Source organism: Salvia hispanica, chromosome 4 (genome assembly GCF_023119035.1).
Source record: "Salvia hispanica cultivar TCC Black 2014 chromosome 4, UniMelb_Shisp_WGS_1.0, whole genome shotgun sequence".
Taxonomy (NCBI): domain Eukaryota; kingdom Viridiplantae; phylum Streptophyta; class Magnoliopsida; order Lamiales; family Lamiaceae; genus Salvia; species Salvia hispanica.
The window spans coordinates 30,704,913-30,722,157 of NC_062968.1; the positions used below are offsets into that span (position 1 = coordinate 30,704,913).

The 17,245-nt window shown below is 35.9% G+C and overlaps 1 protein-coding gene and 3 pseudogenes across 1 annotated transcript; 2 read left to right on the plus strand and 2 right to left on the minus strand.

Annotated features, from left to right (window-relative positions):
- Positions 1–82: 82 nt before the first annotated feature.
- LOC125220894 (alpha-1,3-arabinosyltransferase XAT2-like) lies at positions 83–625 on the plus strand. The gene has a single exon (XM_048123027.1). The coding sequence runs from the start codon at positions 83–85 to the stop codon at positions 623–625; it is 543 nt and encodes a 180-aa protein (XP_047978984.1).
- Positions 626–1,946: 1,321 nt separating this feature from the next.
- On the plus strand, positions 1,947–5,022 carry LOC125221587 (annotated as a pseudogene).
- A 173-nt stretch (positions 5,023–5,195) lies between these two features.
- LOC125221588 lies at positions 5,196–7,565 on the minus strand (annotated as a pseudogene).
- Positions 7,566–9,885: 2,320 nt separating this feature from the next.
- On the minus strand, positions 9,886–12,030 carry LOC125221591 (annotated as a pseudogene).
- Between the last annotated feature and the right edge of the window lie 5,215 nt (positions 12,031–17,245).

Consider the following 17,245-nt stretch of genomic DNA (forward strand, 5'->3'; position numbering starts at 1 on the left):
ATCACTAAACTCCTCCGACATCCCGGAGGGTACGGAATGCCTGAATTCGCCATTTCATCTTCGACACATTCAGCCTAAAAACATGAACGTGTCGGAGATTCCTCAACCGAGGATGCTCCTTTTGTCGCGTAGGTTCACAAGGAGGATCCTCAACGAAGACGAAATGATCGCCATGATTAAAGATGTAGGGTTTCAAGTGATTGTGGTTAAAAGATTTGATTACCACGATATGAAGAAGCTGTCGCACGTGATAAACACGTGCAACGTGATCCTAGGCGTCCACGGCGCCGGCCTCACGTACGGCATGTTTTTACCGGCCGGCGCCGTTGTAGTCCAAATAGAGCCGCTGGATTTGGAGCATTATGCGAAAGTGATATTTGAGGACAATGCGAGGGCGATGGGGATGGAGTATTTGCGGTACAAGATTGAAGAGGAGGAGAGCTCATTAGTCAAAGTGTTTGGTCGGAATAGTTCGGTTATAACGGATACAGGCTCAGTGTATAGAAAGCATGGGATCATGAATTCGAGGGATGTGTTTTATGATCAGCAGAATGTGAGGCTCGATCTTGTTCGGTTTAGGGAGACGATAGTCAAAGCGTTTAGTATTGTTACGGTCCCGCCTTAAGAGTGTACAACCCCATGAGTTCCGTTTCCGAAAAAGTTGTTTCTTGTGAGTTGCATATATGAGTCTTCTTCTCCCCTTTGCTCGGTTGAGCTATTTTCCCTATGGTATGATTAACTTAATAAGTCTCATTAATCTTTTTATGTCTATATGTGTATCAAAATAAAAAGTTTAGCTGAGTTGTTAAATTAATATATAAAATAAATAAATTTACCCTTCAATCATTGTTCATGGACTTATAAAATCACAATTTTGCGTAGACTTCATTCCGTAATTTTGGAATTTAAGTAAGTATAAAGTCATGACTTTTCAACCTTTTGCAATTATTTTAAGATAGTCAAATTTAATACTGACGTGACAAAATAAAATACTACTCCTGATTTAACATCTTACATAAAATTATATGCTCCGTCCAAGATTAAGAAATCTCCGTATTTAATTTTTTAATAGTTTGTTAATTTTATAGTAATAAAATATAAGTAAATAAGTTACTTGGAATATAAAATTCAAATATAGAAAAATTGAAACAGAACATTTAATGGCCGGAGAGGGAGTATTATTTTAATTAACACCAAATATATTAGAGTAATATACAAGGAAAACAAACATAAATTTCAGATCGCCACCAACTCACCTTCATATCTCTCTCGATTTCTTTTGCCAAATCGGACTATCTCTCTTTTCCTTCCTTCATGGAAACCAACAAATGTCTCTCCTAATTAAAGAAATTCAGCTCATACAACAACAGTTGCTCACTATGCGAGAGAGAATCACTACAGTGGTGGTGAAGCTTTCAAGAGGAGAAAGTGTGATAGAGAAGAGGGCGAGTTGGTGATGATTTGGAATTCAGATTTTTTAAGTACTATTTTAAAAAATCTGATATGGATATAATAAAATATAGTTGAGCATTGTTTCACTAAAATTAGAATGAAATTTTTGTTTATTATTTATTTTTAGAAAATGATATTGATATAGGACTGATAAAAAAATAGTTGACATTGTTTCACCAGAATTAGAAAGTGCTAAAGTCTAATATATATAAATGTTAAATGCTTTATCGGAATATTTAATGGGATTTTGAAGATATAAAAATGCAATTTGCAATCAACCTTGAACCGAAAGAGGCCAAAAACGGCCGTGGAAAAGTGGGTATACACACACGATTCCCATTTCCCCTTTTCTTAATTTTTACAATTATCCTTTTAAGCCGCCACAGACAACTCGTGTTATACTGTTTCCCTTTTCCCTCATCCCTTTCCTTTTCAACTCTAATCGCTTATTGCATCGTTTCATGTCGTATTGCTATTGCACACCACAGTTCATCCCCCTGGTCACCTTTTTCCCAATTTCGCATTTATTTTTCACAAAAATCGTCTCTTTTTTCTGCCCATCTCATTTTCTGATCCAATATTCCGGCAATTGATTTTGCTGCCATGGAAGATATGGCTCTTGAAATCAGGTTCGATTGCACAAACTTGATTAATTTTATTTAGTTTCCGATTCTACTTAATCTGCTCTTCTTTAATTCTTGGAAATTCGCTGTTGATCGTCTTAGGGTTTCTGTGATTTTTGCTGTTTCTTGATTCGATTTTTTTATTGACAAAGCAAGGGGGAAAATCAGTTATTGTATGTTGCATTGTTGCGTCTGATTTTGTGATGAACTGTGATTTAACCGAATCTGAATACTGAATAATGGGATGATAAATTTGGGGGTTCTTATGTTTTATGTTTATTGTTGTTGAACCGATTTTGGGTTTATTGATTGTGATAGAGAGGTGGTGGAACATTCAAACCCTCTCTCAAATTGGTAAAGATTGAATTTTTACTTGTTGCTTTTGAATTTTGGGTTCGTTTTGGCTATTTATGTTCCTTGATGTCTTGTGATTGGTAAATGTGTGCAACATTTTGGGTATTGATGGGTGTACAATGTGGACAGTTCGGATGTTGAAGTTGATGAGTTGAGGGACGATGATAACATCGAGGAAAAAGATGTTAGTGATGAGGAGATTGGGCGGAAGAACTGGAAAAGAGAATGTGGAAGGACCGGATCAAGCTCAAGAGGATCAAAGATAAACAGAAGCTTGCTGCATTACAAGCTGCAGAGAAGCAAAAGGCTAAGTCTACCACGGATCAGGCTCGAGGAAGAAGATGGCACGGGCTCAAGATGGTATTTTGAAGTACATGTTGAAGCTCATGGAAGTCTGCAATGCCCTGGGTTTGTGTATGGTATTATTCCGGAGAAGGGTAAGCCGGTCAGCGGTGCATCTGATAATATTAGAGCTTGGTGGAAGGAGAAAGTGAAGTTTGACAAAAATGGCCTTGCGGCCATAGCCAAGTACGAGGCTGAGTGCCTCTCGAGGGAGGACGGGCTTGGCACTCACCAAGGAACACTCAGAGTGTTCTTCAAGACTTGCAAGATGCGACGTTGGGATCACTTCTGTCATCTTTAATGCAACATTGTGACCGCCACAGCGGAAGTTTCCACTGGAGAAGGGTGTGCCCCGCCGGTGGCCAACAGGAAACGAGGAGTGGTGCGTTAAGTTGGGGTTTCCCCAGGGTCAGGGTCCTCCATATAAGAAACCTCATGATCTGAAGAAGATGTGGAAAGTTGGGGTTCTGACGGCTGTTATAAAGCATATGTCACCTGATATTGCAAAGATTAGGAGACTGGTTAGACAGTCGAAGTGTTTACAGGATAAGATGACTGCCAAGGAGAGCCTGATATGGTTAGGTGTTTTGAGCAGGGAGGAAACTGCGATTCAGCAACTAAGCAGTGATAATGGCTCATCTGGCGTTAGTGATTCACTGTCGAAAGGTCGTAGAAATAAGAAGAGGCCTTCTGTTGACAGCGATAGTGATTATGATGTCGATGGCATTCATAATGGCTTGGGATCTGTCTCATCTAAGGATGATACAAGAAAGCAATCCACAGATATTGTGCCTATTGAACCGGCAGATGATGCCTTAACTCAACCAAGCAAAGACAAAGAGCGCGTACAGAAGCGTCCAAGGAAAACAAAGAAACCAAGACCTGATAACCAACTGACTGTACCAATTCTCAGTGATCAGCCACATGTCGATCCCGAATACATGGTGACAGATGAAAATCACAATGATATGCAGTTTGGTGGATACTTGACGAATGGGAGAGAGGTAGAAAATAATGAACTAACATCTGTTAGACTCCCTGAAGTGCCAGAACACAATACTCGTGGTCAACCCTGCTTAGTAGAATCTGATTTGAACTATATCCGCCCTGACCATTCTTCCCATACTATCCCCATTACCCGTGCTTACCCGAATAATGGGCCATTAACTTATTCAGCGACCAGAGTGGTGATTTTGAACCTCCTCATCCTCATTTAATTCGCGATACTCGAGACTTTCATTTGCAAAATGCACCTCCAGTATCCAAATTTAACGGACAGTCTGAAAGTTCTGCACTACAGCATCAACCTAGAGATCAGGTGTTGCATCTTGAACCTCAAACTTCTCGATGGCAACATGGGCCTGAAGGTCCTACTCTACCTCTGGACTTGGATAGTTCAGGGCTTCATCTTAGACCAGCTCATAGTTTTGCTGTTTCCACTGCGAATCATCAAGGGGATCCGTCAATGGCATGTTTCAGTGACATACATTATGGATCAGGGGATTTAAAATTCCAGTTACCAGCATTACCTAAGAATGGAAACGATGTTCCTGGAGGGAAGTTCCCACCTTTTGCAGAAGATACATTTCCGAATGAGCCAGATGGTCTGCCTGAGACACATTTTCAATCTTCTCTCAAAAGTTTATCACCAGATTTACCAGGATATGGAGCTTTTAGCCTTTCATTTGACGGAACAAGTTCGTTAGATACTGGTGATTTCGACTTTGAGTTTAACGACAACTCTATTGACGGCAGCAACTTTGATGCAATGATGGAGTACTTTGCTTCATAAGTTGGTTTTGCTAATTCATTATTCATAGGTGAGTGGCTGGTCTAAGACATACTCGTCATGCGGGCTTTATACTCTTGTCGTGTTTTTTTCTGGTTTGTCACTTTCTTTTCCCTGCCAATTCTGCAGGGGCCAGGTAAACCTTTTGTACAAGGAAGAGTGGATCTGTGCCCTTTTAACTGAGATGTTGCAGTAAATTTGCTGTTCTGATCTTCCAGACTGTAAGATGTTAAATTAGTTTTTAGTTTACTTAAAACTCTTGGTCATTAAGTTAAGTGGCCTAAATAGTTTTGTGCTTGTGAATGAGGAGGTGGTTTTTGGCAGTTGTTGATATTTTAGTTTTTTAATGTTCTTTTATGTCTAGCTTGTGTCAATCTTTACTGTCTTTAGCATTCAGTGTCAATGGAAACCTTGTGCATGCCTCCAAATATTTTTTAATTTATATTCTTATTATGATACTCATTTTTCCATTTTAGCCATGTACGAATGGAGAAGATATGCTAAATGGACAATTGTAAAAATTTTTGATACACTGATAGAATTTGATAATAAAACATACCACCAAGACCCAAAAACATTGGAATAATCCAATAATAGCAAGTTCTAAATGTGACTAATAAGAAGCTCCCTTCACATCTAGAATCTGCACTGCTCATAAAGAATGTTATGCTGAAAATATGTCAATACACTTTATTCTATAGCAAAATGTAGTGCTCATGAGTCCAGAGAGTTTCCTTCGACGCTCCACCAAAAGCTAACTGAGAAACTCTTAGTGAGAGAGCGAACATAGTGCCACCACTTTGGAGGATGTATAGCATCTCGCCTTCCTCTAGTATGCAATCGATGAATCCCAAATCCATTATCTTGGGAAAATTTTAACTTGGAAGCAAGCCAAATTAAGGAACCAAACCAAGCCATCTGACTATCTAACAACAATAAAGTTGTTTGCAAAACTAGATAATTGCAAACCATATGCGTGTTTGGAAGAGATAGAGTAATTAACGACACGTACAAGCTAACTACCTGGCTGGAATTGCAGAGCATGGTCTCTGTGTGAGGGTAAAGTTCTTCTGACGATGAAGGAGAGTAAAGCCTGATATACTTCTTACCAGCAACCTGATAATGACAATGCAAAACATTGAGCATGAGATCATGGGAACAAGATGGATAAGCAGCAAGATATATGAATAACCCAAACAACTATTATCATATTTTAACTAAGACAATTAATAGAAAACAATAGGACCATGTGCTAGTGGAAAATCCTGACTAAACAGAAACTGCTGTGTAAATCCAAGCCAAGGCCCCGATAATGTTTCTATACATCATAGACTTGTTTGCACTGAGAAACGTTCTGTGCAGTATAGAACTACATTTGCCGTACCTGTGCAAGTATATTGTGGTGAGGATCGTGATGCAAAGGTGTTACTGTCCCAGATGGACCAAACCAAGCATTAAGTGACCTGATCTCACCCCCACCAGCAAAACAGTAGTCAGGTATAACAATATCCTGCTTTAGTTCTTGTATCTGGCATTTATATATATTTACACAATAGAATGTTAGCATGTTTCTTTTTATAAGACCAAGTATGGTTTCTACAATCATACATGCCTGATCAAATAATTGATGCTGGGCTAAATAAGTCGTGCTCGTAGGAGAAGAGTCACCGGATTGAATCCTCTCCAGGAACTCAGAAATTGTGATCAGCTCTTGCTTCCAATCAGAGGATAAGTAGTTTCTGCCAACCTGCTCAGTGAGTAGATTATAAATGTGCATTAAGTTTTACTTGAGCAATAGTGAATTCCACCAAACAAAGGACTGGAGATACCTCGACTGGAACAGTACGAAAACCAGCAACCTTTTTTATGTAATTCATGTCACTCCATCTATCGGTTGCTGGCCAATGATCCATAGAGCCACTAATTATAACCGGCAAACCAGGGATGAAATGTTCCCGCAAGAATTCTTCCAATGACAGACCACCCTTTTTCGCCACCGTCTTACTGGAAAGTGACTTCGCAGGCAATAACCTAGCTGCCTGCCAATTCAAATTCAAGATTCTAGGAATTGAAACCGCCGTTTCTGAGTCCGTTAGCATGATAAATAGCATTAAGCGTAGCAGAGAAAGTTCCAAGGTTGTTGCAAGGCCACATACACAATGGAATCTACTTGCAAAACATTATATTTTTTTCCCTCAAATCTCACATTAGATTTCTTCACTCAATTTCAATACTATATCCAAAGTTAGTTAGATTGAATGTTAATCTCTGCATCAGTTCTCCAGATAATTGTGAATGTCAAAAGCAATTGAAGAATTAGGGGTTGATACATAAATAACATTGATACCAACCTAAACCCTACAGAGCTTTTCAATTTCAGCTTTACCCTGCGAAATCAGGCACACGCATCTGTAGTAGCACAATCAATGTCAAATTTTGATGATTCCAAGAGTAGATTAGGGTTTTTTCAGAGAGAGAGAGAGAAGGGGATAAACGAACCTCACCTCCGCCAAATTGAAATCCCTATACCACTCCACCTTCTGGTGTTGGTCGCCGTCGGCGGAATCTCTCTCTCAAATCACGACTGACTCTCCGAATACAGAGATTCAAGTCATCCCGCAGCGCGATTCCGCCCATGATGAGGCCCATGTCGAGGGCGCGGAGAGCCAGCTCGAGCTCGCCGGTGCAGAAGTGGCATTTGGCGACGTGGAGGCAGGCCATTGCGTAGGCATGCGCCAAATTGGGACCACGGAGTGCCACGGCCCCGAGTGGAGCTGCTCCCAGGCTAATTCCCGGGCGGCTTCCGCGGCCCGCGGTCGCCGGCGGCGGCGCGGGTGGCGATGGAGGTGAAGGCGTAGCCACCTTCTTCGGTGATTTGGAGCAGGAGCGGGGAGCTGGAGTCGAGGGTTGGGGTGTCGAGGGTTGAGGAGGACATGGATGCAATTGCAGAGGAATTGGGGGAGAGAGAATTGGAGTTGTGGTGGCAATGGCAGATATTTAAGGGAAAGTGCAGGCGAGGCGAAATATCTAAGCCTTGTGATATTTATTTTCTCTTTTTAAGGAAATGATGATTTTTATTTTATAAGAATTCATGATTATATATTATTGATGAAAGCGAAATGTCGAACCAATAAAAGAACCGGTACTTTATTCTCGAACATTCCAACATAAACATGTACCCACCAAACAAAATGTTTTACAATCAATTTGGATTTTGGATTTAATACATATTTTTAAGTACTATATTGAATTACAGTTTGAATTAGTGTGTTTTGTGTTTCAATATTATCCAATGCGTATAGGGTGGGTAGGGTAGGGTAGAATCAGGTCTATACCTATCACTGGGGATCCATTTGCTCGAGTCAGCCAAAAACGAAAAAAATTGTCATTTTAGCTCAACCAGCCTACTACTCCTAATATACATTTGCCCCTCCGTTTATGAATCCTGGATCCGACACTTATACCTATTAATCATTTTCACCTTTTATCTTCTTATTTAGCCATGAGCGCTCACAGTTGCACTACTGATGACGGATCCATACTACTAGTATTCTAATTTCTAACTCTATTGTTTTAAGAATATTCCTATAAATTTCTAACTTTTTTGTTTATAAAAATCTCAAATGTGTTTGGATGATTGAAAAATGTAATCTTTCCTCTTAAGCATCCGTTAAGGATGGTACGGTATTTTATTTTAATGTTTTGATTTTGACTGGATAGTATACTTTCATGTAGTACTAAGTTAGAGAATTTCGTCAGATTCAGACCTTCCAAATATATCTAAATTTTCAGCCCAGGTATAATAAGTTTGGGTTATGGTATCAAATTTACTTTTACGATCGATCATCAATATTGGGCTTTTTTGTTTTGGGCCGTGGGAGTTTCAAGAAAAGACACAATATTTGGGCCCACCAATGAGTTAATTCACCGTACTTAATTATAGTGGAGTTTGATAACATGTTATGGTAAATAAATAAACTAACAAAACAGTAAACTAAAATATACAATTATCGACCAAAAATGGTTGGAAACTGTCCGTAAATATTACTTAGAGCTACTTATTGACCGACACATGTATTGGTGAAAAACAGTGGCAGAGCCACATGGGAACGAGGTGTATAACCATACCGCAAAAATAAACGTCATAATGTAGTATTTAGATCTGCATATAACTAATTCATCTTGTTGGTCTACACGTCTACTACTATTTTCCTTTGTTTTCGGAGTAAAGGTGAGTTCGAAAATCGGAACCCATCAAACACCAAGTACATCTTATTTTATGTTATTTCAAATCTTTTTTTGCTTTAATTACACATATTATTTTTGTTTATTCCATTTTAGTTATGCAATTTTGACTCCATGTCATTATTTTTTTTAAAATATTCTAATGCATTTTAAACATATATACAAATTTTGGTTTTCTAAATCTTTTAATGCATTTGTATATCATATTCATTTTAGTTTTTTAATATTCCAATGTATTTTAATTCTCTTCTAATGCATATTATTTAGTGTAATATATAATTACTTTTTATTTTTTTCTAATGCACATCTTCATGATGTTTTTAATATAATAAAAATAAAGTCATATATTTCGGTTGAGAAAAATTAAATGAAAGAAAAGAGTTGGTCGGATTTTAGTATTCTAGTATTAACACAACTAGTCCTGAAATATGTATTCTAGGTATTAGCACAACTGGTCTGAAATATGTAGTAGAATCATTTGATTTCACGTCTTGATTTTGATTCTTAAGCTTTTATTTTTCTTGTGTTATTTTTTCTTTGTACTTTTCATTTTTCTTGGTCCTCTAATTTAAATTCTTGGGTTCGCCATTCGCTACTGGTGAATGGTGCCAGAGAAATGAATATATGTATGGATCTATGTATAGGCTTGGTACTCATATATCCCATTAATTGGATTTTGAGACATGAAACCTTTCTATACTTTCTTGGTCGACCAAACGTTAGTATAATCTTTAAACATCATTATTAAAGCCGAAACGTAAAACGACATAACAAACAATAAACCCATAATTTTGAAACAGTACCAATCTAAACAAAAAGACACAACAAACATTGCTCAAATATTCATATGATTGTATGCTTTTTTTCTTTTCGCATTTACAACAATAGTGTAATCCTCTCCAAATCCAAATCCAACTCCAACTCCAACTCCAACTCCAACTCCGACTCTGACCGTCATCAACCCGCCGGTCAGGCAAGATAAAGATATAATATATTTAATAATTTAAAAACACCCAAAAAGGAGAGAAATTTTCTTTAAAAAAAAATCATGGCAAGCAAACATAAAAGAGAAGGGCCATGAATATTAATAATAATTATAATAATATAAGATGGAAACTAATTCCAGAAGGACTCATCCATGTTGTAAGAGGACTTGGGGTGGTGATTGTGAGACCTTCTTCCGCGCGTGGAGGGAGACGCGCATTCGGCTGAAGAAGAGTAGTGGCGCATGCGCATGTGGACTACTTCCGCCTGCGCAAGCGCAAGCTGCGTTTGTAGCGTGTCTATCTGCTGTTGCAGAGACGATATCGCACCCACCACCCATAAACCGGACCCCTAACTCTAGCGTTTGCTACACCATTGAGCTCACTGCGTCGCCCCTCTGGTGCTCAGGCAACTCCTACAATTTTGTAAAAAATAATTGAAATGTAATAATTATGTGATTAAATTTTGTTGTTGGATCACGGGGCATGATTTCATGACTAGAGGTTGGGGTGTCACGTTAAAGATTGTAACTGAATCATTTGATTAGTAAATTAAAGTAATGTGTCTTGTTAAAGATTGCAATTGCAATCAAGCATACTTTTTATTTCTAATGAAAATTAAAGTGAGACAACTTTAAAGGCTAAACCACTTTGGTCTTTGGAATAGGATAATTTCTTGCTTTTATGACTTTGTCGGAGAAAATTGAGCTACAAAGCTAAAAGTAGCGTGGGATGGTATGTTCTAACTTTTGCCATTGAACTAACTGATAAGCCGTTGACCGAATAAACTATATCATCCGTCTCATAGAAATAGACTTTTTTTTGCTGTCCTATATAAATATACCATCGTTCATTATTTATCATTTTTTCGCTTTTTTGTAAAAGTGATAAAAAATAGTTAAAGAAGAGAATGGTAAATTAAGAGAGAGAATAATATAGAGAAGAGTCATATCTACTTTATTGTCTCTCTTATTTTACCATTTCTCCACTTTAACTATTTTTTATCATTTTTACAAAAAGATGAAAAAGTCAAAGATAGTAAGCGATTGAGGGAGTACATATCTGTTTATGACAACTTTTTTCTCCTTCTCTTTTACTTTATCATTTATGGATTCTATTATCCATTTCACAATTTCAACTACTTTTTCTCTTCTCTCTTATATCAATAATTAATCATTAAAATTTGTGTCGATCCCAAATGGTTGTTTCTATGGAACGGGGCGTATATTAATATAGGCGGATCTAGATTCATGAAGTTAGGACACAATGGGTTACTAGAGAGGAAGCACTAGTGAGGCAGATGTCGACATTTCGTTGTTGATAATGGATGAAAGATGAAAAATAGAAGTAAACCATAATCCCAAAAGGTTGGAGCAAAATTGTAGCGCCATGGGGTCGGCGACAACTTCTAATGCTGAATTTAATAGAGTTTTTCGATTCTAACGTACCCTCGAGAGATTACTTATTCCACTCTCTAAGAAAAAGGTTAAGTTATTTAATTTGACGTTCTTGCTTACTTTTCCCATGTACCAATTTTTCAAATTTTTTTCTTTATATTTCTCTTTTTTCTTTATGTAAAATGCAATTCTTTAATCAAATAGATCCTTTGGCATAGCTATTTAATTACACATACGTAAGAATAAAGATTGAGAAGTCATGCGTATGCAAACTAATCAATTGATTTCACCCATGCATGCCTTTTATATTCAATTTTCTTTCTTCATACTCACTAGAGTTAACTGCGGTATCTAGAAAAAAATAAGGCATTTCATTAATTAAGAGAAAAACATCAAATTAAAATACCTAATAATAAAACAATTAAATTCTTCGAAAGTGAGTACACCTTGTTACACCACACTATATATCTTGATAAAATACTCTAGTAGTGACAAATTTTTTTAGTACTCTTATACGTGTCACAAAAATTAAAAAATATATTTACATTTTGAGGGTGAACCAATTTTCTAAGTAAAAACTTTAACTTCTTTTTTATATGTTAGTGTAGCTATAACATCTTTATGAAAAAGATGGATGGCACTTCAAAAAACGTGACTAATGGAACCTGGAGCATCTTGTTAACATTGCTAGCGCCAAAGACCTTATGCACGCTGGCGAACTTGTGTGGCTCCTCTGCCGGAAAATAAGGCGCGAAAACGCAATCTTCTGCACATCTCCGGCGGAGGAGCTTGCACGCCGCGCAAGGCGACGCAGCACCTTGCTTCCTGCTACTGCTGTCCCTCATCTTTGGTGAGATAATAAATCAGTCACTCGACCATGGAAGGGCAAAGCGGCGCAGTGTTTTTTCTATCTGCCTTTTGGTCTTATTGGAGACTGCAGAGTGTAGATCGCCGCTCTTGTCAGCCGTCATCATGACATATTCGTAATTTAAGACTTACTACTATATCATAAACCATAAATAAAACAATAGTAGTAGATTCGAGGAAGTGTAGTTTATATCAGTATTTTAAACTCCTGCATGTACGGAGTACTTAGATTTTAGAGAGAGAACAGAGATCAGCAAAATATCCAAATATCGAATATCCGATCTAACCTATATTGAAATTTAAATTTTGGTTTGATTTTTTTTCGATTAGGTTCAGTTTAAATTTTTGGCATATTTCAGCTTTTTGGTTCGATTCAGATGTATATAATCGAAAAACTGAATTGCTTTTTAATTATATTCGCAAGTCTAATACTAATATTTAGATTTTATAATGACGGTAATTGTTTGGATATGTTATTTGTTTGATGTGATGGTGGAGTATATTTTTGTGTTAATTATAGAACATTAATATTCATATTTCCGTTTTTTTGAGATATTTTGTGTAATTTTGGTTTTTCAGGTTCGATTTTCGGATAATTCGGTTCGGTTTAATACTCATTTTCACAAAATTGTTATTTTCATTTTCGGTTTAATACAATTTGGCTAAAAAACTGAACCGAAAATCGAATACTCACCCCTAAAAGCAAATACTTTATAGCCAGTTGTAATAAAAATCGAATACTCACCCCTAAGAGCAAATACTTTATAGCAAGTTGTAATAATTTGTAGATCTTGAATTGGTCCAGTTGGAGTGGGTTCAAAAAATTTTTGCCGAGAGTTATAGTGTCCACATACTGAATGGTGGGAGGTAGATAAAAGTGTTTTGGCACTTGTAAGAATTATTCAACCCATGATATAGCCGAGTAGATTGTCTGGACTGCCCATATTTATAGAGAAGGAAATCAAATAACAGATTTTGGTATGAGTTATGTCTACGAAAGTGGTACTGAACGAGTCTCGAACAATTGAATATGAACTATTGTTGTTACATGGCCAACTATGGGTCACTTGTTGCCGATGATTATGTGCCTAAAGTTGAGTTTGAACCTTAGAATATTGTTGGTGTTTTTTTTTCCAGAAATGATTAATTGAAAGGAGGGCGGGTGGGACCCACTACAGAAAAATTGGAAGTGACACAAGATACGAAATCTAATTGATTTTACATATGTTTTTTACAACTTTTGTATTTGTGGGCAAGAATCGAAAATTCGGCGATTCGTATCGTCGAATTTATTTTCAATTTGTAGCATTATTTTGATTTAGGTGCATGAATTGCGTCTTCATCAAATGTCTACCTGTGATGTAACATAATAACACTATGTTAATTATTAACACCCTTTTGATTTGACTACTGGCCGATAAGTTCATGCTTAATTTCATTGATTACACTAACTACCTGTTTCATTACTCCCTCTATCCCAATGATGATGACCCCTTTCTTGGACGACACAAGATTTTATGTCATTATATTTGTGTGTTAAGTGGAGAGAGTAAAGTAAGAGAGAGAAAATAAAATAGATATAAAGAGGTTTCCATTTTAAGTAATAGGTCATCTTGATTGGGACAAACCAAAAAGGAAAGCAGATCATTTTCAATGGGACGGAGGGAGTACTAACCTGTTTGCATTTAAAATAGAACTACCAGTTTATTTGCTTACAATTAATGGCGTGGGCTGAGGTAGTATTTGCAATTAATTTTTAATTCTATTTATAGCTAGTTTCATTTTATTGTACATTTAGAAAATCAGAAAAATATTCAACCTTTGATTTTTATTTTATACTCCTTCCATCTCTTGTTAAATGAAGTATTTTTTGTTCAATATAGGATTTTAAGCAGTTTTTATTTTATACTCCTTCCATCTCTTTTTAAATGAAGCATTTTTTGTTCAATATAGGATTTTAAACGGTATTAATTTACGAGTTACATGAAAAGTAAATAAAATAGATAGATGATGTTCTTATTTTCAAGAAATTTGTGAATTAAAGCGAGAAATTTTATAACTGATAATTTTTTTGGCAGACTAAACTTTCGAATTCTCGTCGCTCACATGAGTCAACATCCAGCAATCGCTAACGATTTTGACATTCGGTCTAATGACAATTGATGGACCCGAGGAAATATGTAGGTAGAACATCTAATATGTCTAAACCAATGAAAAGAAAGAGTAGATGATCTTTGTAGTTTTGTAGGTAACTTATTGATGATGCATGCGATGTTAGAATAATGGAGTTTCTCTACATACTACAATGATTATATATATGGGTCACTGTTTAATTGTTTATTATAGTTCTCCTATTTATAAATTAAAACAACACTTTGAGTAAGGTTCATATTTTTATGTAATTCAAGTTCAAAATCAATAGTAGTTATGGTTATTTAAAGTTTTGAAAATTGATTAGTTTGACCATTAGAAAAAAAGAGGGGACCCGCGGCCGGGGCCGACGGAGGCTAATTGAATTTGAAACGGCGTCGAAGGCGCGTGCGTGAGATTGTGTGTCACTACTATTATTGTGATTGGTTTCTTCTCTAATAATGAGGAGCCACCGACAGTAATTACGACCTTAACTACCAAACTAAAAACGGTTAAAATAGTTATGTTTATGTAGTCTTCGTTTTATAAAGTCAAGCTTGGGCAGTTCAAGGTGAATTTTTCAAGATATAAACAGTTATGTAATGATTATGATAGACTTGTAGCTAGCAAATTGGTTGATGTGTTACATGTTAGCGACTCTAATATCCCATGTCGGTTGTGTAATTAATGTCCGTGTGAAGTTTTTTTGAGTAATTGGATTCTATTTTTAGATAGACTAGTCTTTTATGATGAGTTTCGGTGTCCGTCAACAAAAATTAATCACCTTATATTTTTAGTAAGTTTCTCAGTGAATTTCATTCTATATTGTAACACTAATAACATCATCAATCACGGTTTTTTTTTTCTCTGCATTTCTTTTTACTTTACCACGTTATTTTATTAAAACACATGTTGTCCATTAGCAAGACTATTGATATGGGATGTAGTGCTTAATGAATAAAAAATATATGACCTTCCAAAATGGGATAATTGTCTTATAGTAATACACAGATTATATATTTTGGCACTATACTCAATTTTTTTCAAGCCTAGAAATATATGAATTCTCTTATTTTCTGTCTATGCACAGCAATTGAATTTCAACCTGGGCTTGTACTTGGACTAAATTAGGCTTATGATTTAGAAGTTGGAATTTCAAAGTGGGCTTATACTTGGGCTAAAATATAACTTGAGCTCTTTATGAAAATTGGGTTTGTTCATTTTGAGCTAAATGGGCTTTCCAAGCCACATTGTATTTATTGGGTTGGTATATTTTGGAGTAGGTCCAAGTTTACCATATGATTATATGAATATTTGTCAAATATTTTGGAGTATATAATTAAGTCTGGTCAGTGTATAGAAATGGTTCGAGTGCTCAATTCAATGATAATGGGATGTACTAATTAATTAATTAATTAATGGAGTTTGCGTAGTGAGATGCACTAATTCGTAATGTTTTAGCAATTAATAATGTTTTGTTGACTTTAATTATGCAATTAACTACTGAATGAGCTGTATATATGTGGGCCGACCTCGGCACGGCAATGGCATGCCAATTATATATATGAACACCAATTTAAAATTCAAGATGCCAATCTTTTCAAAATCTTCTTGATTTTTTTTTTTTTGACGAACTATTCGAAATCTATTTTTAACACTAGAGTAGATTGAATTGAATCTAACACTTATGGCATGCTTGGTATGATGGAATGAAATTAGGGTAGAATGAAATTGAGGTTGGAATAGAATGAAGATATGAATGAAATGTCAATTTCCTTATATTTCTTTGCATTTTCATTCATTCACTCGTTCATTCCATCACACCAAGCAAATGAATAGAATGGAAATAAGAATCACATTCCATTCCACAATTCCATTCCATCATACCAAGAAGCCCCTTACTGTTTATACAAGTCAGAGTTATTATAAAGAATTCATCAAACTTTTAAGTATGTCGGTGGAGAGATTGATTATTTTGATAAATACATTTTTCTTAACAACGAACGAACATTTCAGTAAACACATATTGTTAGAACTCAAATTTTATTAACTTAGTAAATTATCCTAAAGTTGATAAATTTACATAATAGAGCTACGTCAGTGTGAGATAATAACCATAAAGCATAACTAAGATTATAAATCCCAATATTAGGTGTAAAGAAATTAAATTTTGCTATACACATCTTTGTTGTAACTTAATAACAAGGTAAAATTATCAATTGTTGAAGTTTAATTGTTTAGAAATAATTCAAGTAAGCGTGAAAAATGGGCAGTTAAATTCGATTGAGCAAAGCAAATAGTGTCTTAATTTTGTCAAATAATCACCACTTTATATTTTCACCATTACACATTATAGAAATGACTGGTGTTTGGCTAAACTGAGCAGTTTCCCCCATTATTAAACATAATGATGTTTGAAGAAAATAATTAATTAAAACGCACATCTTATACTATCATTCACCAAACTCAACACCTGTCCATTTATGATAGTACCATCTTTTGTATGGACTACAAACAATAAATTATTATCCCCACTCATCGATACAAAATAAATTCCTATTTTAAACTATAGTAAGAGAATATATTATAGGTATTATAAAGAAAGCACAGAGTAGGTCACTGTAAAGCTGTCGAAACAAAATCACCCTGGCCTAATTTCGGGCCGTGCTGGCTGGACTACTGCACATATGGCCCGACCCAGCCCGAATAATTCATTTGACTAGAATATTTTACATTACTACATTTCATTGTTTTTTAAAACGACTAGATTTTTAAAAAAGACTAAGTATGCACGGCCAAGTTGGCGTAGTTCAAAAAATATATTAAGAACCTATCAAGTAATGGGGTCATTCGGTTGGTACATTTACTTGTGATTTAAATGTCATATCTATTTTCTTCTCATGCTCGGTTGACTTTTTTTTCAAAAAGTTTGGCCCGGAACATATATTTTGGTCCATCTCCACAGTATCAACATTCATACATTGTATTTCATGATTAATCATATCACTTCTACCTGTTTGACTAATTTAATCCTAAACTAATCTTAGTTTGCTCTATTTCATG